Source organism: Vicugna pacos, chromosome 21, assembly GCF_048564905.1.
Source record: "Vicugna pacos chromosome 21, VicPac4, whole genome shotgun sequence".
In the NCBI taxonomy this organism is placed as follows: Eukaryota; Metazoa; Chordata; class Mammalia; order Artiodactyla; family Camelidae; genus Vicugna; species Vicugna pacos.
Genome location: NC_133007.1, coordinates 23,160,042 through 23,186,270, shown reverse-complemented (window position 1 = coordinate 23,186,270; position 26,229 = coordinate 23,160,042). Strand labels below are relative to the sequence as shown.

Genomic DNA, 26,229 nt, shown 5'->3' with positions numbered 1-26,229 from the left:
TCCTTAGTTTGTGCGCAGCTTCCAAACCTCTGGGAATAAGTGGGAGCTTATCGAAGTCCACTGTGACTGTCTCCTTTCCCAGATGTCTTTGTGAAGTTTTGGTTGGTCTCTTCTTTACCTCAAGCAGTACTGCAGCCTCAGGCAGCCGTCGTGCGGTCCTTTGATTTTTGTCGCAGTCCTTACTGTTGTTTACAGCTTGCCTGGGCGTAGGGCTTCTCTGTGGAGTTTCAAGTTGGGGGTTCCCTTCTGGTGACAGCAAGACTGCTGGTCCTCCGCTTACAGCATCACCAAGCCAAGGGAAGGGAGGGAGCAGCCCCATGTTAAGTGGACCCTGTGGGAGCCCATGATTGGGTTAACAAATTGTAACAGATCCCAGCCGCTTATCTCCTTAAAGAAGATGTGCTTAGTAACTGCCTTGAGGTTTTAGCAACGAGCCAGGCCCTCGGCTATAAAAGCTGGGCGTGCCTGCTGTTAGATAGTCTTCTATCCCCAAAACAGCCTTGGGCTGGAATGGTAAACATGTTACAAAAAGCTGCAGACTCAGAGGTGAGAAGGCTGGTTAGCCAATGACGGATAAGGTCCCCTGAGGGGGGCAACCTAAGACGGGCACAGCCGCCTGAGTCCAAGTTGCCAAGCAGCTGATTCTTATACATTCCGCCCCGATAAGCTGAATCCACACTAACACGATTGCCAAAAAGGGTCTCCTGACCTTGAGGCAAACACCAACAATAAACAAAGCCTTTGTACTCATTGTGATCCCACCCTGTCCTTCCCTAAATTCCTGCATTCCTCCTTGGACTGTACTCAGTAAATATGGGAGATTTGAGAGGCTCGTGGAGTTGGCTCCCGACTCGCTCTCGCTCTCTTGACTTTTCCACAGTCTTGAGTAATTCATTCCGTCTCGGTGGGACTTCTGCTGGGCAGAACCCACAACTGGTGACGAACCCACAGGACCCCATTGCTCTTGCTGAGGTCCTGGTAGTTCTTGAATAAGGCCTTCTCAATCTGCTTTATCCCTTTGGTCATTTTCCAGAATTCTGAAATAGCTAATATTGAGAATGTTGTCCCATATTATCGCCGATTTCTGGAGAAAGGATTTACTGAGCTCCTTACTCTGGCATTCAGGATGTCCTGGGCATTTCACAATATTATAAATCAAACAAACAAGAATCTCAGTTCGGAACAATTGAAAGCAAAATGCAACAAGGAGATAACCACTTATCAAGTTTGTGACAGAACACAAGTCGGACTATTTCAAGCTACTTTAAAGCATAACAATTGGCTTATCTCCAGGGGATAGACCCAAGGGGCAGAAAACAAATTGTAAATTGTTTTCAATAATCATACTGTTGATGGTAGTGATTTTATTGTTATTATAAGACTATCATGTGAGTATAAGTTATTGAAATTTAGTGCATAGTGGGACAGGTGAACAGTAGAGTGTATGGTTGAGTTAGGTGATACCTAATTGTGCTGATTCACTAGGAGTCAGGATTCTGTGTTGGAGAAGAGGAGTTAATGTGAGATAGATGAGTAAAACTCTGTAGCTCTAAACTTGAAAGTGTAAGTATGAACTCATCACTAGGAAAAACACAGATCCTGCCACTTAAAAAACCCAGAAACCACACTAGATTATGTCTTCCACATAATATTTTTCCACTAAAAGGAGCCAGAGCACCTTGGAGAAATGGCGAATTTCTAGTTTGGTTCAAGAGTCTAGAACAACTTAGCCACAACAGAAAATAATGGAGAGCTAGGTTATGAAAGCACATTTGAAAGGACTGAGAAGTGACTCATGTGGAAAGGACCCCATGTAGCGGATGGGACAATTTGAGCCTCAAGAGAAACAATGGCCAGGGGATAGAGTCAAGGATTTCAAATATGTTTGAAATTCCTGAGTCATGCAGTCATGCAAAAACTAACTCATTGTCACCCAAGAACTTATATAAACAATTCATTTCATTCTCCTGGAAACTGGTAAATAAATAAATGGAAAGAATCAAGCACTTATTCTGTCTTTGGTTCTCTCACAGTAATGAGATAGGTATTTATGAGAATATATCTTTTTTAGAAATACTCTAACTTGGGAAGAAGATCTGATACCTTTACTTTAAAGATGTACCAGATCTAGGACAATTGTTCTCAGGGTGTGTTCAGGGTACCTGGGGGTTTCTGACACACTTTCAGAGGGTCCAAGAGTTCAGAACTATTCTTTTAACAATACTAAGATGTTATTTCAGTGTACATTGTTTTCCAGAGACTATACAACAGGTAATATTGCATAAGATTGTATTTGGAAGCAGATATGAAAATACAGCTGCCTTCTATTGTCAGAAGAATTGCAAAAATATTTTAAAAATGTTTAAAGTTGCAAAGCCCTTATTCTCACTGTATTTTTTAAAAAATTAATTTAATAAAGATATATTTAAAAACTCATTCAGTTTATTTTACCTTAAGTTAGTGAATAAATATATATATTTTAAAAATTATTAGCTTTTACTTCTAATATTCTACCTACCGATCTACCTATTTATCTGTAATCTATCAAAAATTCCATCCCTCAGACGTCGTTGGTGGGAATGTAAAATGATACAAGTGCAGTAGTTTTGCCAAATTTACCACAGTTATGCAAGATGTTAACTTTGTGGGAAACCGGGTAGTACTTTCTATACTATCTTGTATCTTTCCTTTACATCTAAAATTATTTTTAAAAATTTTTAAAAAGTCCTAGTAGAGTCTAAAAAAAAGTAGGCTAGATTTCATACAGCATATGCATTGATAAGATGGCCAAGTGTTTTTGCCACATGTGATGGCACTTACCCTGAGGGCTTACACCCTACGATATAAACTAAGACCAACTAAAAAGAAATTCCCTGAGTTAAGAGTAATGGAAGAAAAATTTAAATCAGAGGGAAATTCCTTGAACATGAATGAGACCTCAGAGAGAAAACGCCACAGAACTTTAGAATTAGATCTGGAAGAAAAAGAGCTGGAATACATAAACCTCCTGGAAATTAATCGTAGGAAGGATTGGCTGTGTGGGCAGGGTTAGAAGATTAAACAATTGCCGAGTAGATGAATGAAGCTTAGAAATGGCCCAAATGTGTGATCACATTGAACCGTCTGAGCACTGTCTCGCCTTTCTCCTGCACCTATGAAGAGAGCAACACGTTCAAATTGAAAGATGAGATTTTTATTGTATAGTGCTTGGTTGGTTGGCTAGTGATTGCTTATAGATGTAATAGGAATTGACGTTATTTTTTACTTTCTGTTAGCATTTTACTAAGTTGGCAGTTTTTCCTAATATCATTAAATCAGAAATTGTCAATCAGACTTCTTTGAAGGAAATACAGAATGTCACCAGACGATTACAGAATTTTCAACAGTAGTAGATTGAATACTTCCTTATATTTATAAAAATCCATTCAAAAATACTATTCTAGGTGATTTCCCCTCATCATTTTCTTACTTAGGGAGATTTCTTTGTATAAAGCCACATCTTGCAACATGTTTCCAGTGAACTTCTCAGTTCCGGCAAGCAGGTTAACAAAAGGGGATCTGTGAGTGTGACTGTGGGACAGCCCCAGAGCAAAGCAGAGGAGGGGGACTTTCTTCTTAAAAGAGACCTGGCCACAAACAGTAAGTACTTCAAGTCAAAACGGATTAGACCCTAATGGAATTTTGGCAAGCAAGATGGAATTAACTACACCACAGTATATACTAAAAATTAAAATTAATGTTAGAATCTTTCCTTTGGAATTGATCTTCTGCGTGACCTTCATTTAGAGAAATCACAGTAAGGATTATGTTAATTGTTGTGAGGTTGCTATGAGACACTTCTTTCTGTTTCGCCTCAGGTCGTTGTTGTGATTTGTGGCTTCAGTAGCCTCAAAATTGAAACCTCTTGTTATGGTTATTTCACCTGTGTGACAGTGCAGTTTCTTGTGGAATACTGAAATTATTTTCCTCTCTGACTGATTTTTGTTTTATTTTATTTTGTGAATGGGTCTAAAATTCTTCAAATTAATACGGTTACTTGTAGTATGTTTGGCATATGTCAATTGAATCTTTTGACTGTATGTTATGTTTTTTGTAGGGTGGTATGTATTTTGTTCAGTATCTACCTTTGTCTATAGTCCATGATGGTATTGTGAAGCCAAGGCATATTTACAGAGTATTTCATAGTTTAAAATGTGTTTGTAGAGAAGAAGAAATGTTGGAAATAAATACTCTAGACATTCACTCAGGAAGCAAGTAAAAGAACCATAAAATGAATCAAAAAATAGAGAAGAAAGGAAATAATCATAAAGGCTGTATCATTAAAATAGAAATTAAAACATGTGTAATAGAACTACCAAATGAGACATAGACAGCTTTTTGGAAAAAAATAATAAGATACAAAAGTAAATTCTAAAAGGATTGATAAAAAAGATAAACACAAACAATATTAGGATTTAAAAAGTGGGTGCTCACGGATGCAGTGAAGAGTAAGCCTAATAAAGGAAGACTGTGTGTAACTTCATTTCAGGTCATTTGAAGTCAAAATGAGATGGAAAATTTTTTTGAAAATTATAAATATTCAAATAAGACCTACAGGAAAAGAAATTCTACGTACACTTGTTACCTTAAAAATGGAAGCTGATGGTAAATTTGTGACTAATCTAAAAGGTCTCAGGCCGTTAACGGTAATCAGTTTCAAGATATACAATAATGGAAAACAACTGAAGTCACTTTATGAGGCTAGAATTTCACAACGCAAAAACTCAGCAACCTGACGAGATTACTTGAACATAAACAAAGCGAATCAATAAACCAAAGCAAACAAATAAACCAAACACCTAATAGCTACGATCCAATTTTACTTACGGATTGAAGAATGCTTAGATACAACATGTAGAGTTTTTACTAGGAGTGTAAGAATAATTTAATGTTAGAAAATCCGTTAATGTGGTTGTCATATTAATAGATTAAAGGGGAAAGAATGAATCATCTGATCATCTACTCTACTCGCCCAATAAAATTCTCAATAAAATTAAACATACATTGATGAAAAAATTTTTTACCCATTTTGGATTAAAAGGGAGTGTCCCTTGTATAGCTAAGTTTAGCTGTAACCAATGCATAGCAAATATACATAGTAATAACAATTTTGAAAACTTACCATTGAAATTTGGAAAAGGACAAGGGTGTCTGCCCTTGTGATTGCTACTCAAAATGATTCTAAAGTGGTTCTTCCTAATTCAGTGAGTCTATAAAAATAAAAGATATAAAGAAAAATGAGATTGTCATTATTTGCATAAGCTATAATTTGCTCTACAGAAAAACTGAACAGTAGGGAAATTAACTTAAAAAATAAAATAATTCAACAGTTTATCTGGACAAAATATCAACATGCTAAATCAATAAAACGTTAAAACAAAATACTGGATTGAGTCCCATTTATCGAAAATAATATTCAGCATGAACAAGATAAAACAAAATAAACAGAAAAAAGCTTTATTGGCAGGAAAAACAATTTTTACAATATATGCTGATGTAAAATTAATACAGATGTTACATATTTGTTAACTTTGTTCCTTGTATTCATCAATTTTTGATGCTATTGTGAATACAAGAAATGTTTCTCCATATTTTTAGATCATTAATTTCTCTCAACAACTTTCTTTAGTTTTCAGTGTACATGTCATGCATTTCCTTGATTAAGTTTGTTTCTATGTACTTATTTATTTATTTTTATTGAAATATAGTCAGTTACAATGTGTCAGTGTCTGGTGTACAGCATAATGTTTCTATGTATTTTATTGTTTTTGAGGCTTGTGTGAATGAAATTGCTTTCTTAATTTTCTTTTTGATTATTTGTTGTTAGCGTATAGAAATATAACTGATTTTGGTATATTTATCTTGTGTCTTGCTAAGAACTTAATGTACTTTGAAATTTGAGAATTTCCATCTATTTTAAAAATATTTTCTATTTCTTTAATTATTTTCTCTACTTGATGCATCATTATTATCATATTTTCCTTTAATTTTTAAGTTCTTAAACATGGATTTTTTTTCATTGAACATATTTAATGTTCATTGCTTTCCAGCTTTGAAGTTTATTTATTTATTTATTTTTTGCTGTGTCCAACACTAGAGCAACATCAAAGATGTTTGTACTGATTTCATTTCTCCCTGTGTGTAGTCACACTTCCCTCTTCCTTTTTAGTCCCCCTTTTTGTTGTTGAAAAATGGACATTATAGATGGTATATTGATTCGGATCTTCCCATGTCATCACTGTTGCTCTATTTCTTCATATGCTCATTATTGGCTTGCCTGGACTAATCAGTACAGTCTGAGTCTCCCACAGTATCAGGCCACAGATGTCTCTGCTAATGTTTTTTTTTTTTGTAATTCTTGTTTGCCTTTTTAAGCCTGGCTTTTAAGGGATCACTGCTGGATCAGCATGGCTTAAGAAGGTCGTGCTCAAGCACTTTGAGCCAACAAGTCTCCCACCCTTTGCCAATGGATCTTTGTTTGAGTTGGAAAGAGCGTTCAAAGTTCAGGAAGTTTGCAAGTCAGCCCTGATTTTTACTTTCCCCTCCACTTTCTTGTATCTCTCCTCACAGCGTGTGCGCAAGCCTCATATTCACCCAGGGAGATGCAGAAAGCTGGGGTGGTTGTTTCCAGTGTCTTTTGAGTGTGCGTGCAGCCTTGCTCTTGTGGGCATCCTTCCAGGCTTCCATTATTGCCTTTTTATAGATAAGGAGACATAGGTCATATGACTAGTTCCTTCAAAATCTATGCTTTAAACAATACATTACACACTCAACAAATAATTATGGGACATCTACCGTGTGATAGATGCTAAAATAGATAATGAAATACAGCAGAGGGACAAGAGTAAAATACCCTTACCCACGGAACTCACATGACAGTAGAGGTCAGGGGAGATAGAAAATAAATTAAAATATTTGAAGTGATGACATATGCTGCAATTAAGAACTGAATCAGGGAAAGGGGATGAGAGAGAAAAATGGGTCATTATTTCCAGGATGGTGGACAGAATGGGCCACTCCAAGAAGATGGCTTTTGAGAAAAGACCTAAAGCAATAGCAAGAAGCATGTTATGCAGTGTCTAGGGGAAGAGCGTTCGAACAATAGGAACTAGGGATAAAGTGGCATGATACTGGGTGTGTTCTGAAAGCTAACAGTATCGACATAGCTGCATTAGAAGAAGTGGTGAGGAACGTAGTGGAAGAGACCACTGAGCTGGAGTCAGATCATAAAGGAATCTTACAGGCCACGGCACTGCGACAGAAAGTCATTGGAAAGATTTTAATGAATGTGTAGCAGTTGTTATGTAAAAAGAGATAAATTCTTACACACAAGTGATACTTGGCCTCATCATTGAATGACTGTAAAATCGGGCACAATTGTATCTATACCTGAATTACAGTGACCCTGCTTATTGGGTACAAACTTAGCCTTATTAGAAGTATGTCACATCTATGCTCACAAACCAGATTTTCAGCATCAGTTTCCAAGTGGCTTCTGACCTTCTTTTTTTTTTTTTCTCTCCACTTTATGCTTCCACTTGCTGACTGCTTGCTGCCCACAAGGTTGGTTGGAACAGCTTGATGGCTTCCACTGCTGCTGGTACCCATAGTGAGAAGATGATATATTCTCACCTGTTTCTCCCAAAGCATCTGACCAATCTTCAGTTACCTTTTGGAGGGATGCTCCAAACAGAGCCATGAGGTATGGCTTACCCGTCAGTTCTCTGTCTCATTTGATGCCCAGTTCCAGGAGCTCTGTGCTTGTGCCTAATCTCCTAAAGCCTCTTATGTACAGGAACATCATCCCTGGCTCTTACGCTTCTCCTGGGATTTAATACAGGATCTCTTAACAGCTTTTCCTTCAGTTTCAGTCGGCTGGCCGAATTAAGTCATAGCAGCAAATGAAATCATACAGGTTGCAAAGGATTCACATAAATTCAATTTGAATGTAGCATGTTAAAAGAGTTAAAAAGTATTCTCCATCTCTGTTATTATTAAAAGTGTCCCGAAAACACTAGTGGAAGCACATCTGCCTACCACTAAAATATCATATGTGCTCCAGAACCCAGATGTTACATTTAAAAGAAAAAAAGGGAGTTTCCTTTAGGAGAAGTAGGTGCTTTTCATTTTGTGTCAAAAAAAATCTGGACTACCGATACTCTTTAAATGAAGAACAACAATGATTCTCAAAATATGAACTAAAAGTATCTCGTTCCAAAGCAAAAGATGTGTGAGTGTTGTCGCATATGTTTAATTTTCATTGATTTTATTAAAAATGCTACATATGTACACACTTTCTATTAGTTACAGTTACACAGATATTTGTGTAAGCAGATAAGACTAAACAGAGGTGATAATAAACCAAGTAACCGTGGAGAAGTACACATTGAATCCCATATAGGAAAGTTTGTTTACCAGCAGTATCATCTACATAGCAGCCCGGTGAGGAGAGGGCTTCTGCAGTTGATCACCAGAGATGGCCACACACAATACCAGCTACAAATAAAGTTCCAACATCAAAAATTAGTCAAATATTTTAAAAAGGAGAACTAACCATGCAAATTAAATATTCATATCCGCATCCTAAGAGACATATATTTGAGATGTCTCTCCTAGTTTTATCAATTATTAAGGACTTTTGTGTAATAACTGTAATAAATGCCATAATAATTTTACTGATGTTTACCTACTAAGTAAATACATCACAATGATAGTGTGATATCTCAGGTGATGCCAGATCCTCACAGGTTAAAAAATAATAATCTCTGGAAAATTATCACATTAAAAAAATTAAAGAGATATAGAAGCTATAGACCTGAAAATTCTGTGATAAAATAATCAGAATTTTATTCTTAAATATACTCAGCTGGATCTTCATTACTTTAATCCTTGTCCTTATTCATATTTTTATTCTTCGTCATTTTTACCTCTATTTTATTAAAGAAGAAAATGCAAATGAAAATTAAAATGCTACCATTTTATTAAAGAAGAAATACACAAATACACACACATATAATTGATATAAGCTCACATTGTTTCCTCTAGGATTTGCCTTCCTAGTGTTTCATTGATTTTGCCAATTTCATATATTCTAGGATTTATGATTAGTTGTGTATTTAAAGCATAAATATATAGAGGGATTGTGAGGATTCAGTGTTTGAATGTATTCATGTTATTACTGAAATGGCTTTAAGCCAGTAAAAATTTTAGTGAGTTTTCCCATCCATACACAAAAGCCTCACTGGACAATAAAAATATCCATCAACAAGTCAGTCCAGGGCATGAGGCAAGGAACAGACGTGGAGTCATCTCTCCATTGTCTTCTTCCCTCTGCAAGTCTCTGCTGAGGGAAGTGGTCAGAAATGAGGTCTTAGAGAAGTGAGCCTTCAGGTAGCGGCTGGTCTTGTAAGTCACTCTGAGACTTACTCCTTTTCTCTGAATAAGGTGGGAACCACTTGGAGGTTTTGGTCTGAGAAGAGATACGATCTGACTTGCTTTTCAAAGGATTAGTCTGACTGTTTTGTTGAGAATAGACCTGAGGACAGGGACAGGGACAGGGACATGGTGGAAGCAGCAGGACCAACATCAGGCCTCCTGGAATAATTCAAGAAGAAGATGATAGTATGAAACCACAGTGCTAGAGGTGGGGGTGGTGAAAAGAGACTTGTAACTGTGTGTGTTATGAAAATAGAGCCAATAGAACTTGAAAGATTCTGTTTCAGAAAAAAACGGAAATCAGGAATGACTCCAGGGTTTTGTTTTGAGAAGATGGAATTCCATTTGGAATACAGTAAACTAAGATAGATAAGACTATGGAAGAAAGAGATTTGGAGGGCAAATGGAGGATTTGGTTCTGGATGTTTATTTTTTTATTAAGGTATAGATTATTTACCATGTGGTGATAGTTTCCGGTGTACAGCAAATTGGTTCACATATGCAGTCTATATCTGTTTTGTAAATAAGTTTATTTGTGTCATATTTTAGATTCCACATATAAATGATGTCATATGGTATTTGTCTTTCTCTGTGATTTACTTCACTTAGTATGATGATCTCTAGGTCCATAATCCATGTTGCTGCAAATGGCATTATTCCTTTCTTTTTTATGGCTGAATAGTATTCTACTGTGTATGTATGTATGTGTGTGTGTGTATACCCAAACTTCTTTATCCATTCACCTGTCAATGGACATTTAGGTTGTTTCCATATCTCGGCTATTGTAAATGGTGCAGCCAAGAATACTGGGGTGCAGGTGTCTTTTCCAGTTAGAGTTTTCTTTGGTTGTGTGCCCAGAAGTGCAATTGCTGGAGCATCCAGTGACTCTATTTTTAGTTTTTTAAGGCTCTTCCATACTGTTTTTCATAATAGCAGCCCTAATTTATATTTTCACCAATAATGTAGGAGAGTTCCCTTTTCTTGGATGTTCAGTATGAAATGCCTGTTTAGATTCAGAGTTCAGAGGTCAAGCAGTCACTAGGTTTAGGTCTAGAGTTGAGATGTATCCATGCTAAAGACACTTATTTGAGAACAATAACAAAAAGTGTGAGAACTCCTGCACAGTGGTGGGGACAGTCCTATGAACATAGTCGGAATGCAGTGCTGTGATTGCTGGTCAGAAGCAAGTGTTTTGTGTTGTGGGTAAGGGCATAAGGGAAGGCGTGGCCAGTTCTTCCTGAGGATTACAAGAAAGGCTTCTTGTAATGTGCCACTTCAACTAAGAGTTGAAAGGTGATCGTACACCAGGACTTCAGGGAGTGCACTGAGATAGACAATATTTCAGTTTTGAATGTTGTGAGGATACTAAGTGTTTGCAAATACCTGAAGCATGGAGCGATGCTATTCAAAATGTGGTCCAAACAGCAGAATGAGACTAGGAAATATTTGTAACAAGATAAGCATAAAAACTGAAAGTAAATATTTAGAAACTTTCATAACAATTCAACAATTTTGTGCATATTAATTAATAGTAAAACAAGAAAATTTCTTGTATCTCCTTTTTATTTTGTTTCTGAAATCATTCATTTTCATTGTTTACAAACATTTGGTGTATAATAAACTGGGGGGAATATTGCCTTGCACCTCACAGAGATTGAGAAGCACTGACGTAGATTATGAGGAGGTGGGCATGGTCATATAAAAGACTGGAAATAGGGAGCTGGACATACAGGCCTTTGCATGGCATGCGCAGTATTTAACTGTGATCTCATAAGAAATGGAAGGCCGTGTGTTTTAAACTATTTTTTAAAAATTCTTAGAAAGTTTTTAGCTCAAGCGTGTGACAAAATTTACTAGTGTTCTCTCAGGTAAATTAGCAAGGGATGAAATAATAAAAAAATAAAAGTTTCAGAGGTGGTGCAGGATTAGAGGAGTGATAAATTTGCGAACAGAATACATATAAAGGAAGAGTGATTATAATTTCATTTCACAGTTTCATAAAAGCATCATGGCCAAGTCCTTCTTCACACAGGATATCTGTAGAAGGATGATCTGAGATGCCAGGTGTGCAGACCTTAGGTCAGAATTAAAAAAAAAATGAAGCAAATGACAAAGATACAGCTTTGTCTAAAGTTGGAATAACATGTTTTCAACCACCCCCCCCAGCAACTAACGTGAAAGCATAAAACTGTGTCAAACAGAGATCTGAAAGCACACGAGTTCTGATTTTAAACATTGCCAGGGGAGTTTCCTCCTCCAAGTTGTAAACAAAGCTGATGACCCAGTTCACCCATTTCTTACACTGGGGATGTTTTAGGTTTTTTTTTTGTTTTTGACACACAGAAGAGTTTTTGGTAAAGATGAACTACAGTGTTTTCATTTTAGACAGTTAACTGGGTCTCATGCATAGACTGGTTTTAAGTGGTCAATAAAGAGATGTTTTCAGTGTTTACTGTGTAAATTGAGAAAAGACTGAAGTAAAGCAAGGGGTGAAGTTTAATCCTGGGTACACGATCTAACCTAAATTAGAAATTAAACAGCATATCATTGGGGAAAAAAATGTCAGTCTGTTGCCGAGTACAAATTCATTCTGCTCGCTGCACGACAGGCCAATGAATCGGGAGATGAGGTATTGGGGCAAGGAATAGCGACTTTACTCGGAAAGCCAGCAGACCTAGAGGATCGCAGACTAACGTTTTGGAGAACCATCCCGCTCTAGTCAGAACACAGGCTCCTTTTATACAAAAAAACAGGGGCGGGGATGTGGTTGATTGTTGCAATCTTCTTGCTGCAGGCGTGCTTTGTTCTTGCAGCCATCCTTGTGGGGAAGGTCATGGTGTCCCTGTAAACCTCCATCAAAACGAGTTGTTCTCATACCTGCACCCCAATGTTCATAGCAGCACTATTTACAATAGCCAAAACATGGAAACAACCTAAATGTCCATCAACAGGTGACTGGATAAAGAAGATGTGGTATATTTATACAATGGAATACTACTCAGCCATAAAAACCGACAACATAATGCCATTTGCAGCAACATGGATGATCCTAGAGAATGTCATTCTAAGTGAAGTAAGCCAGAAAGAGAAACAAAAATACCATATGAGATCGCTCATATGTGGAATCTAAAAAACAAAAACAAACAAAAACAAAGATAAATACAGGACAGAAATAGACTCATGGACAGAGAATACAGACTTGTGGTTACTGGGGGGGGGGGTAGAGGGTGGGAAGGGATAGACTGGGATTTCAAAATTGTAGAATAGATAAACAAGATTACACTGTATAGCACAGGGAAATACACACAAAATGTTATGATAAATCACAGAGAAAAAAATGTGACAATGAGTGTGTATATGTCCATGAATGACTGAAAAATTGTGCTGAACACTGGAATTTGACACAACACTGTAAAATGATTATGAATCAATAAAAAATGTAAAAAAAAAAAAAACGAGTTGTTCTCTACTACACGTCTGTGTCAAGACAGAGAGAAAATTACTTTCTGTGTTCTTTGTCTTCACACTTCCTTGAAACTTAACTGAAGTTATGCTCACAGTTAAAACATTCTCTTGGCAGTCACTGGGTAGGAATTAAGGGAGGCTCTAAGCCTGTGCTTGGCCCACAGTAAATTGCACCTTGGGACCATCTTTACGGGACTAGCACTAGGAAAAAATATTATTGAAAATATTATTGAATAAAAATATTATTGAAAGAATTGTCTTTAGGAGACCTAAGAAAACAGTCTTGAAAATATATAATAGAAGCAAGAGAAAGTTAAAGATAACTTGGAATTTTGATCTGGTTTAAAAAGATAAAAAGGGTAATGGAAAATTTCTAATTACTTCAATTTAAGCATTGCCTATAGCAAAGATGATGGCCCCTATTCTTAAGGACAGTAAGAACAGTTTCACTAGAAAAGTGGTAACTTTTAATAAATAACCTGTTAGCAATAAATGTGTCCGAGGAAAAAGAACTAAAGATATTTTAAGTGTTTCAGATAGAAATTTGGAAATATTCAAAAGAGAATGGGCAACAGTAATTAATATTATTTTAAATGTCCAAGTTTATCAAATATTTGGCAAAATATTAGTTTTTTTTTCCAAGAAAGAGGCTCTATCCACAATTTAAAAGCCCTAAATAAGTGGGTCTTCTCACCCAGAGAATGGGCTTCTAGTGTCTAGATTAACCTTTCAATTACATGGTGCCTTCTTTCAAATAAATGTTCAGTTCATGAGAAGTTGCTTATCAACTTGAAGCTGAAAACATAACAGCTACCTCTCTTAATTAATCTGCCTGAATTAAGTGTCTGAGATAAACAGTACCAGAAATGTGGACATACATACAGAATGTATCTACTTTGAAAACATTGTGGAGGGTTGTTTAATGTGGAATTTTGGAGATGGAATTCTCCACTTTCCATTTGAAGGTGATCAGCCAAGATAAAAGACACACCCTTAGTTTGTTCTTCACCTTGATTTTGTTTTAGAAAATATCGTAAACCTCTGAATTCTTTATTTAATTTTAAAAATTGCCTGCTACCTTTATATTACTGAAGAACCCAAAACAAAATATCAAAAGCCCTTCACTTTTCTAAGAGTAGATACACAGGACCTGTGAACATGCAGTATTTTGTGTGGTGGTGAAGAAGCCATGTACTTCTCTTTAGTGACAAGATATTGGATTAAGCTCAAATAATTCAGATATTGCTCATGGCTGGGTGCCAAATGTTTTGTCACAGGATGCAAAGGGATTCACGGAGGAGATACAAAGAGACTTTTGCGATCTGAGAGACTTCAATCCCACTATCAACCAACTTGACCTAGCTGACGTAAACGTTCCATCTAACAATAGCAGAAAGCATATTTATTTCAAGAACACAGGGAACATTCACCAAGAAAGACCACATTCTGGGTCATTAAACAAATCTCCATATATTTAAAAGAATTGAAATCATATGAAGAATGTTCTATGATCACAATATATATCAAGCAGTTCTTAACATCTGAAGACAGAACCACACAGCAAGCAATAATAGTAGGAGACTTCATTACCCACTTTCAACAATGAATAGATCACCTAGAATGCAACAACACTGATGAACTCAGAGGACACTGTGCTTAGTGAAATAAGCCAGTGAAAGAAGGACAAATACTGCATGATTCCAGTGATATGAAGTATCTAAATTAGTCAAACACATGGAAACAGAAAGCACAATGGTAGTTGTCAGGGGCTTGGGGCAAGGGTAATGGGGAGTTTCTGTTTAATGGGTACAAAGTTTCAGTTATGCAAGATGAAAAACTTCTAGAGATCTGCTCTACAACATTTATTTATTTTAATCCATTCAGCTACTCTATGACTTTTGTTTGGATAATTTAATCCATTTACATTTAAAGTAATTATTGTTAGGTAAGGACTTACTACTGTCATTTCATTAATTGTTTCAGACTGTTTTGTAGTCCTTTGTTCCTTTCTTTCTCTCTTCCTTTGTGAATTGATTTTCCATAGTTTTATGTTTTGGTTGCCTTCTCTTGCCTTTTGTGTATTTGCTGTAGATTTTTGCTTTGTGGTTACCATGAGGCTTAAATAAAACATCTTATAGTTTAAACAGTCTATTTAACCCTCATAACTTAACTTTGATCACATTCAAAACCTCTACCATTTTACTCCCCACACCACATTTTATGTTTTTGGTTTTACAAATTATATCTTTTTCTATTGTTTATTTATTAATAAATTATTATAGATATAGTGATTTTTATAGTTTTTAACCTTTATATTATAGGTAAGTGGTTAACACACCACCATATTCAGTGTTAGATTGTTCTGAATTTGACTATATACTTACATTTACCAGTATTGTATATGTCCATAAACTTCTTGTTAATAAGCCTTCTTTTATCTCATTTTGAAAGATTCCATTTAGCATTTTTTGTAAGGCAGCTTTAGTGGTAATGAAATATCCTCAGCTGTTTTTTTTTTCCAGAATATCTTTATTGTTCCTTCATTTCTGAAAGACAGCTTTGTTGGGTCAATTTTGTTCTGTTAGCACTTTGAATATATCATCCCACTCTCTTCTGGACTTCAAAGTTTCTGCAAAGAAATCTGCTGATAGTCTTATGAGGGTTCCTTTTTTTATGAGAATATTTTTTTCTCTTGCTCTTCAAAAAATTTTCTTTGTCTTTGAGTTTTGACAGTTTCATTATATGTCTTGAGGAAGATCTTCATGTGTTGAGTCTTCTTAGGGATCTGTAAGTTTCTTGAACAAGATATACAAGTTTCTCCCCATATTTGGCAAGTTCTCAGCCATTATTTCTTTAAACAAGCCTTTTGCCCCTTTTCTTCCTTTCTTCTCTTTCTGGGACGGCAATAATGCATAGAAGTTTTCTCTTGATGGTATCCCATAGTTCACATAGGCTTTCTTCACTCTTTTTCATTCTTTTTTCTTTTTTTCTCCTCTGACTGGATAGTTTCAAGTGACTTTTCTTTGACTTCACAGATTCTTTCTTTTGCTTGAATAAGACTGATGCTACTGATCTCTATTGCGTTTTTATTTCATTCCTTATGTTCTTCATCTTTAGAATTTGTTGGTTCCTTTTTGATTTTTATCTCTGTGCTTAACTTTTTGTTTTATTTGTATTTTGTTTTACTAATTTCACAGAATTGTCTTTCAGTGTTTTCTTGAGCTCACTGAGGTTTCTTAAAACGACTGATTTGAGGTATTTATCAGGCAAATTGCAGTCTCTGTTTCTTTGGGGCTGGTTACTGGAAAATTATTGTGTTCTCTTTGTGGTGTCATGTTTTCTTGATTTTTCATGTACTTGACTCTTGTACTGCCATCACTGAATCTGAAGAAGCAGTAGCCTCCTTCCATCTTTGCTGACTGCCTTTGGGTGGTAAATCCTTCCTGTCAGCTGTGCCAAGAACTCTGAGGTCTTTTGAGACATTTTCTATGGATATGCCTGCTCCACACTATTTATTTCCTGTTGCGGGGAGGATTCCTTACAGTGTATTCCTTCTCTCGATCCGTAAAGCCAGTCTAGGTGCTGACAGCCTCCCATTTGCTTACCCCAAGGTGATGCTGATTGCCAAAGTTTATGTGGTTTCTCTCAAGCCTGCAGAGTAGGGTTAGTTTTGCAGGATAAGAGCCTGCAAAGGCTCAGTTTCATTGCTCTCATGGGTACGCAGGGAGCTACTGAAACAGGCGGAGAGGATTCTTTAAGTGAGATATGCAGAGTATTGGGGATACCGTTGGGCCAGTCGGAAGGATCTGTAGGTGAGGTGTCCCCAGAAGCTCATGGATGGGCTTCCTGATGGTGTCTGAAAAGTGGTTAGTACAATCCACATCTCTCTGATACCCTCTGAAAGTGCTGGCTGCTATTTTCCCAGCCTTTCCCTGACCCCCGATCATGCAACGCACCACAGTATTCTGCATGGGTCAAGAAAAAGTTGGTTTCTTCGGCAGTGTTTTACACAACTAGGAAGCTGGGTGCTCACTCGTATGTTCCCACTTTCCCCTGAAGGGGATATCATGGGTTGAGGTGGTCTCTTTTTGGTACTGTGTTGTGCCAAGAGGCACCCTGGGGGAGGGGTGAGGCAGGTAGAGTAAAACTTCTCCTGTTACCCTATTCAGTGCATACAATATATATTTCTTTCCCAGTCGAGTCGTGGAATCTCAGACTTCCACAAAGGTACTCTCAACTGTGGGTGATTTTCAAAATCAGTGTTCTTTGGGAGAAAGATGGTAAAAAGATGACTATTCTGTCATTTCGTTAAAGTCAGTCCTATCAATTATTATCATCAGTAATATCATCATTATCTTCATAAAATAAAAGTCTCATCAGATAATGTCTCGGATTATAAATTCTTCAATACTTTCTAATGGATTTGAAGGCATATTTTAACTCCTTAAGTTAAAATTCTTACCAAAGTACTCATTGTCCCAAATGATGTTCTGCTTAATGTCTCATTACCTTTACACACACACACACACACACACACACAAACACACTCCTCAAATTTATTCTGTTTCATTAATTGTCTACCCACTATTCTGCCTCTAAAACTTCACTCAAGCATAAACACTCCTAAGAAGGCCTTATTAACCTCCATAACCTAACTCACATTTCTCCGCCACGTGCTCTCAGGGTGACATACACATTTTACATGCACATCTCTCTTGTAGCCCTTCATCAGGGCACAGTGCAGTCAAAGCTTTCTTTGCCTCCTCCAATAGGAATTACATTTCCTAAGGGGGAACTATCCTTATTTGAGCCCACATCGCCTGAATAGAAAACATTTCATAATGAAAGTTAGAACTAAGTGTACGCTTCTGGAATGAACAAATACGTAAATGGTGTCTCTAGGCCCTTCAAGTGAGAATTCCCATGCTACGTTGCACCTCCTGGAGTTGCTTTCTGCTGCTATCGCTGCTGCAGCTATGCCAGCCCATTGCTCTATCATTTCTCAAAACATATTCTTCCTCTTTGAAATAGAGGCTAGAGTGCAGGATGGAGCACAGGAAATTCTTGCCTCCAACCAAGGGATGAAAAACTACAGGGGAAGCCCATGGGAGGGGATGCCAGGTCTTTCCTGCTGAGTGTCAAGCAGCCTCTGGATTTCCAATGAGCCACCTCCCTAGGGAGTCTAAACTAGAAAACTAACAAATTCCCCTAGACTATTGTGTGATTCGTTCTTTGGCAAGAGATTCTTGAGGTCCATTTCCCTCTTGGATCATAGTGCCCTGTAGAGGGAAGGCAGGACCTGTTTCAGGAGCAATGCGGTAATGGCTCCCTAGGGTGCTGGGTAGTGAAATTACCAATCAGGACATTTACATTAATGCTCATAACCAGAAAAATGCCCATTAATAACTCATTAAGGTTGTAGCTAGGTTAGGCCATTCAGATGGGGGGCCCAGTGAGCACTGTGCTTGGGAGTGTAGTGGTGAGTCTTTTGTCATTGGTTTGAACAATTTTAAGAGAACTGGAGGAAGATCTGTATGGGAATACTGGGAATGGTGCTATATACAGCAAATTATAAAAGACAGGGCAACTGCATTCCCCTGGAGCCCAGGACTCATATTTTGGGGAACATGAAACTCTTTCACACTGGTGACCTGGGCTTCCTTATTTCATAGATAGCTTAAGGAAAATGACTCATTAAATTATCTAAAATGTCAGAGTATATTTATGCTGTCTCATAGATAACAACTAATTATGCCTTTTATCTTATGTCCAGTTCAGAAATTGTCAAGATATTTTACAAAAGTAGTCTATGTATACATGATATACAAAGATCGGGGGGTGGTAACAAGGAAAGTAGCTGGATGTGGATCCAAGATAATGTTGAGGTGAAGATTTTAAGTTTAGGAGAAAGGAGAAACTTTAGAGATACTGCAGAATGGTCGGTCACAGGAGGTATCTGTAGTATCAATCTCCAGAAGGAAGCAAAGAAGGAAATTATTAAGGCTTCTTATGTGTAATTCCAGGCTGCATTTTAATTTCTGCTGTCTGTTAATCCTCATAATATTCTAAATTTCAGAGGAGAAAATTGAGATTTAGGAAGATTTAATTACTTACTCAAAGAAAATGCTGAAATAAGAATATGAATTTGTGTCTTTTTATCTCATATCTAGTACTTTCTTCACAATATGAATCTATTTCTAGCTTCTTTGCTCATTTAATAACTTTACCAGCTGCATGACAAATATATATATATATATATATATATGTATCCTTACTGCCCAAATGACTCTCCAGTTGGTCTTCCCAGATCAAAGGAAGTGGAAGCAAAAATCTATAGATTCCTGCCTTGAATGATTTTTTTCCCCTTAATTTTCCCCTTCAGGCCCTATCATAAAAAAGGAAAGGCAAACAATGCTGAAAATAAAAAGTGTCATGAATATATACATGTTTTTCGTTTTCAGCAATATTGATTCTCTTCAGATTCCTCTTCTGCTTCTAGAGAATAATCAGTCACGTCAAAAACAGCAGATATGGGGATCAGGGGTCCTGAAAAGGTAAGAAAAAGTTCATTTTCCAACAAACTTGTCAGCTCATTTCTGCCATATTTGCTATGGTCATAGATCTATCTGCAAGACAGAGTGAGAAATACGTTTTAATTCCAACCTAACGTGCACGTGCGCGTGCACACACTCCATGTGAAAGAGAAGATTCACTTCCAAGAAGGATCACTCATATATTCTGTACTTTCTCCAATGGTTTCTCTGTCTCATCTATTCTGTTTGTGTATTAAAACTGCTGGTGTTGACCATTAACTTGATTCTGTAACCTCAGTGATGGGATAGGCATAGAGTTTCAAAATCACTGTCTTGGAATGGCTGATTTGTTTAGAGAGGAACCAACCCAGCAACAACAACAAAAAATGATAGTCAAAAAAAAATCGCACCTCTAGCAGCGTGCTTCCTACATAATGGGTGATATTTTAAGCACTTTACATGTGCAAGTACATCGAATACTCACAGCTGCCGTGTTTCAGATAAAGAAACTGTAGCAGAGTAACTTTTTCATGGACACACAGTCACCACGTGGAAAAACTGGGACCCAAATCCAAGCTACCTGTCTCCAGGTTCCATACTCTCACCCACTATGTAACACTGACTTCTTAAACTTAGTACTATTAGTTCATATTATGACTACAAAATGTTTCTTTACTATAAATACATCTTCATGCAGAAATCTGCTACAGTAGGATAGATTTTCAAAAATGAAATTACTGGAAAAATTGAATGAATATATTCAGTGACCTTAATACAATTTGATGAATTTCTTTCCATAAAATTATAACCAATTGTGAATCCTATTATCAAATACTTATATGACAGGCTGGTCATATAATTCATATCACTACTGCTAATTTGATGAGTGTAAGTGATCTTTTAGTTTAACTTGCATAATGTTTTAAATGCAGTAAAACTAATTTTTATATATGTGATGCATTTTATTTTTATTTTATAAACCATATGCTTAATCCAATTTCTACACTAGAAGTTATTATTTTCTCCATCAGTTTGGAATAAAATTTTTATTATTATTAACATTTTGAATATAGCTTTGATAATTTTTATTTATTGTTTGTCCTCTAGTATTTCTGATTGTCCTTTTGTTGAAAATATGTTATTTTATACAGTCAAATTGTTGGTTATTTACTACTCTGATAATCCTTCCTTAGCGTTAAGCTTAACTTTTCAATTTTTCCACCAACTAATATCTTTTTTCTGATTTTTTTTTGCATTTTTTATTGACATATCCACAAGAATTTTTTTTGAACATTATATGAGTTGGAGATTTACACAGAGTTTTTTCTATTTATTAAAAAAGTATTTATTGAGCTATTATCATATTTTAGGGACAGTGTATGTGGCACTGAGATCATCTCATTTTTGAAGCTTTGTTTAATTTCTCTATGAAACAGTTCAGGTATACTAGAGATTTTTTGAGGACTAGCTGTCCAATAATATCCTTTATTTTTCTAAAGAGATGTGCTTATAATCAATAACCATTTTTACTTTGACTGGGAATTATTTTTCCAGAAAATTATTCATTTCATCTAGATTTTCAAGTTTCCTTGTGAAGATTTATACAAATGATTCTGAGATTTGAACATTTCTTTCCTAAAATGGTTGTTTGCCTTGTCATTTTGTGCTTTGTATATTTGTATATTGTGTGTTCTATCTTTTCTCTTTTTTTCAAGCTAAAGTAGTAGTGGCTTGTATGTTTTGCCATTTTTTTTTCAAAGATACAGTGTATTTGTGTATATTTGTATATATTTTAGTATTTTTCTGTTTTCTATAGTATTTTATTTGTATTATTTTCTATTTCTGTTTCCCTTTAATTTAGTGCTCTAGTTCTAAATTTCTGATGTTTTATAAAAATGTTTCAATCCTCTGGTCAGGTATAGAATCTTCACTTCTATTTTTTGTATATATTTATGGCTATATTAATTGGGGTTTGAAGCTGGGTTGAGCATTATTATCATGGTAAATCTTAAATTGGCACACTAGAAATGTAAATAATTTATATTTAAAATTATTTAACCAAAATGTTTTGAAGATCTGTGATGTGTCCCAGAAACACTTAAACATCCCAAAGAAAGACTCAAAACAGTGAAAATTAAATGGATTCTAATGTTCCAAAGGTCTCCATTTAGTGATTAAAATAGGTAAATATATGAAAATTTTAATCATCAATGTATCTAAATATCCTTCAAAATAACCTTTTAAAAATAGCTGATATTCATGCATTTTATTTGTACAAATTGATAGAGTTGTGTGATTATTACCACAATCAAATTTTAGGACATTTTCGTCATCTCCAAAAGATACCTCTTACTTGTTTGCTGTCAAATTCCATTCTGTCCTCATCCCAAGGTTACAACCAATCTGCTCTCTGCTGATATATATTTTCCTTTCCTGAACGTTTCATATAAATAGAATTTCCAGTGTGTGGTCTTTCGCACTAGTCTACCATCATTTAGCATAATGCTTTTGAAGATAATTTATGTTGTGGTATATACCATAGTTCATTTCTTTTATTGCTGAACAGTATTCAATTTCATGGGCATATTAGATTTTACTTGTCCATAAATGTATTTGTTCATAAATTGATAGACAGCTGGATAGATTTTTTTCTTTTGAGTGTTATGAGTAATGCTCCTAGGAACATTCACATGAAAATATTTATGTGGATAGTATTCACTTCTCTGGTATATTCCTGGGAATAAAATCTTTGTGTCATTAGGTAAACTTGTATTTACCATAAGAAACTGCTAAACTTTTTCAAAAGTGACTGCATAATTTTACATTTCCATCAGCAAAATATGAAAGGTTTGGTCCATCTACATCCCCACCAGCACCTTTTCGTGTCTATCTTAAGTATAATCATTCTGGTGCATGGAAACAGTCATCTCACTATGGTTTAATTTGCGTTTCCCTAATAATGAATGATGCTGAACATATGTTCACATACCTACTAGCTACTGATATACTTTGATGAAATGTCTCTTGAAAGAGTTTGCCCATTTTTTAACCTGCATGCTTCTCTTATTTTAATTGTTAAATATTATGTATGTATTTTAGCCATAAATCCCTTACTGGACATATGCTTTGCAGATATATTTTTCTCTGTGTGGTGTTTTCTTATGTTTCATAATGGTACCTTTTGAAGTGTGTGTTTCTGAACTCTCACTTCTGACCATTGTCTGTATGTATAACTGTATGCCAGTGTCATACTTTCTTAATTAGTGCATCATTTAGGGTGAATTTTGCAATCGGGAAGTATAAATCCTCCATCTTTACTCTTCTTTTTTCACAATTATTTTAGCTATTCTATTTCCTTCCATATTAATTTTATGATCACTTTGTGACTTTTTACCAAAAAGTCTGTGTTGAACATAGTGATCCCTTTGCTCATAATTTCCTCATAATGTTGAGTCTTCAACCCATGAACATGGGTGGTCTCTTCATTTAATTAAATCTTCTTTAATTTCTCTCAGTAATGTTTGGTGGTTTTCTGTGTATATGTCTTGCACCCCGTTTGTTAAATTTGATCCTAATATTTTTATGCTATTAAAAATAGTTTTCTTTGTTTCATTTTCACACTGTGTGTTCCTGCTTGTAGTAGACAGAATAATGGTCTTTCAAAGGTGTCCATGTATCAACTCCAGAAACATGTAAATAGGTTGGTTACATGATAAAGGAGAAATAAGATTGGAGATAGAATTAAATTTGCTCATCCTCTGACCTTCAGCTAGAGAGACTATTTTACATTATTCGTGTGTGACCATGTAATCACAGTGTTCTCAAAAGCGGAAGACAGGATCAGAAACAGAGAAGGAGATGCAACTTTCCTGGATTTGAAAAAGGAAGAAGGGGACCATGAACCAGAGGCAGCTAAAAACTGGAAAAAGGCAAGATTCTTTCCTAGCACCTCCAGAAAGGAACACAAGCCTGCATATTATTGATTTTTATATCCATGTACCATAACGCATTTATTCTTTCCTCTTCTTTTCAGGTCTTGGCAGAAAACCTCACAATGGTCACTGAATTCCTATTGCTGGGTTTTTCGAGCCTGGGTGAGATCCAGCTTGCCCTTTTTGTGGTTTTCCTTTTTCTGTACCTAGTCATTCTCAGTGGCAATGTCACTATTGTTAGTGTTATCTGCTTGGATAAAAGCCTCCACACACCAATGTACTTCTTCCTTGGCATTCTCTCAACATCAGAGACTTTCTACACGTTTGTCCTTCTACCCAAGATGCTCACCAATCTTCTTTCTGTGGCCAGGACAATCTCCTTTACCTGTTGTGCTACCCAAATGTTCTTCTTCCTTGGTTTTGCTATCACCAACTGGCTGCTGCTGGGAGTGATGGGCTATGATCGTTACGCTGCCATCTGTCGCCCTCTGCATTACCCTATCCTTATGAGTTGGCAGGTGTGTGGAAAACTGGGAGCCACCTGTGGGATCGGCGGGTTCTTGGCCTCACTAACAGTAGTGTATTTAGTTTTCAGCCTCCCTTTCTGTAGTGCCAACAAAGTCAATCATTACTTCTGTGACATCTCACCAGTCATTCGTCTGGCTTGCACCAATACAGATGTTCATGAATTTGTCATATTCATCTGTGGGATTCTTGTACTCGTGGTCCCATTTTTGTTTATCTGTGTTTCTTACATCTGCATTCTGAGGACTATCCTGAAGACTCCCTCTGCTGAAGGCAGGCGGAAAGCTTTTTCCACCTGTGCTTCTCACCTCACTGTTGTTATTGTTCACTATGGCTGTGCCTCCTACATCTACCTGAGGCCAACGGCAAACTATGTGTCCAACAAAGACAGGCTGGTAACGGTAACATACACAATTGTCACTCCATTATTAAACCCCATGGTATACAGTCTCAGAAACAAGGATGTCCAAGTTGCTATTAGAAAAGTGTTGGGGAAGAAAGGATCTCTAAAATTATATAACTGAAATTCAGTTCAGATTCTGTAATGAACAGAGCTCTGCTTTTTCACATGCATATTATATCTGTAACTAACTCATTGAAGTGATAAATCTCTCTGAGATATGTGTCATAAACTCTGTTTTTCTCATAGTCCCTTTATGCCAATCTGTAAGGTATTATTTTTCAGTTCCTGAGGTAGAATCTCAGGTAGTTTCTCAAATCTATATGTCAAGTTTACTGTGATAACTAAAGCTCTAAATTTTATTTAATGCTAAATATTTCCCCTTGTCTTGCATTGGAATTACTTAATCGGTGAAGTCTGCATCCGGCCAATGGAAGTTGACTTGTATATCAGCTCTGTCAGCTATCACTGCTCTCTCTACTAACTTTTGTGACTGGTGCTCAAGGACTACACTGGGGAGAGAGAAGGAAGAAGTGGGGGAAGTTCTTACGTGATGCTACTGTCACTCTCTGGCTGCTTCCAGGGCTTTGCAGGTGTGTACTGAGTCTTTGTCATGTGCTGAACTTTCCTGAGTTTCTGGAAGAATTCCCTTGGAGTTTTTCCTTGGGGTTTTTATAACTTCTTTTTTTGGTGACAGGGTTGAAGCTGCATCTGGCTGACAGCTTGTGAATCTGCCTCTTAATTCTGAAAGTCCACCAATTTTCTGAGTCACATCTTTTGGAGGTCTTATTGGGCAAATCCACTTTAAATAAACTGGCCCATATCTGAGTCAAAAGAAATTTTTGTGTATCCTTGCTGCTTCCATAGTCTTTATTTTTACATCTGAAAAACTATCAATTCTTTTTTTTTATATATGTATACAGTCAGTTTACAATGTTGTGTCAATTTCTGGTGTACAGCTTCCATAGGCTTTTTGTCATTTTTATATCAGCTAAAATTCAGTATCCATCTATGAGAAAAGTACCTCTTTGGGAGTTGGGGGATCTAGTACTATACACCAGAAGACCCAGGAGGAGGACTTCCCATCTGTGCATTGGATAATAGGTGGATAGACGTGGTTATGAGCTATGGAAATGACAGGAGTCTGTGAACTGGCTTCAACCCCCTTGGTTGCAGTTGGGGAGCACCTCCGAAGTACCGGCTTGGGCAGAGACCCAAGGATTATAAAGCCTTTGCAGAAGTGTCAGTTTACTGAGGATAGATCTCAGCATTCTATTGGAGCAGAAAAGAGAGAAAAAAAATACAAGTTTAAATGCATTCGACAGCGTAAGAGAAAATTTGTCAGTGATATTCCCTCCGCTAAGGTGGCATAGTTTGGAACTAGATGGTGACAACCTCCCCTGAGGGGAAAAGGGAGAGAAATGAGAGTGCTCAGGTTCCCCAGCTGTATGGGATGCTGCTGGAGAAAGCTGTTTCTCTCTCAGAGCACCCAGGGTACTACGCAGGCCTTTCATGACTGGGTAGGTCATGACTGGGTGGGGAGAGGAGATGGGGAAAAGGAGATAAGAATATTTAAAAGCACTTTAAGGATTTGGGTTCTGTTGACTGAGTTTAAGACTCTAGCAGCAAATCCACCCACAAGCTACTTGAAAAACCCCACTTGAAGATTCCGCCAGCTGGCCCACAGGCACCCTCAATACCCCAAGGGCCAAGCCCACACTCTCCCCAGCTCTTCAGCCAGCATCTTGCGCACAGTCCTGAGGTGGCTTTGAGGGTAAGTGGTGGTGGACAGGGAGGGCAAGCAGAAAACAGGAAAGACTCTAAGGGCAAGGGAAAAAGCACAAAGCTGAGCTACAGCACCACCTTCAGGAGAACAACAGATGTGTCCTGGTTCTGATCT

At 36.7% G+C, this 26,229-nt stretch overlaps 1 protein-coding gene across 2 annotated transcripts in view; it reads left to right on the top strand.

The window, feature by feature from the left end:
* Window positions 1–24,826, top strand: part of LOC102536045 (T-cell surface glycoprotein CD1c) — a 29,664-nt gene extending 4,838 nt beyond the window's left edge. The window contains exons 6-9 of one of the 2 annotated variants that reach the window (XM_072946306.1): window positions 19,401–19,493; window positions 23,506–23,566; window positions 23,775–23,922; window positions 24,746–24,826. In XM_072946306.1, coding sequence (XP_072802407.1) covers window positions 19,401–19,493; window positions 23,506–23,566; window positions 23,775–23,867 — 247 coding nt within the window. In that variant the 3' untranslated portion in view covers window positions 23,868–23,922; window positions 24,746–24,826. Of the gene's footprint in view, window positions 1–7,602; window positions 7,742–19,400; window positions 19,496–23,505; window positions 23,567–23,774; window positions 23,923–24,745 lie in introns of those variants that run through there. The other variant, XM_072946308.1, reaches the window with a different exon arrangement.
* Window positions 24,827–26,229: the final 1,403 nt, after the last annotated feature.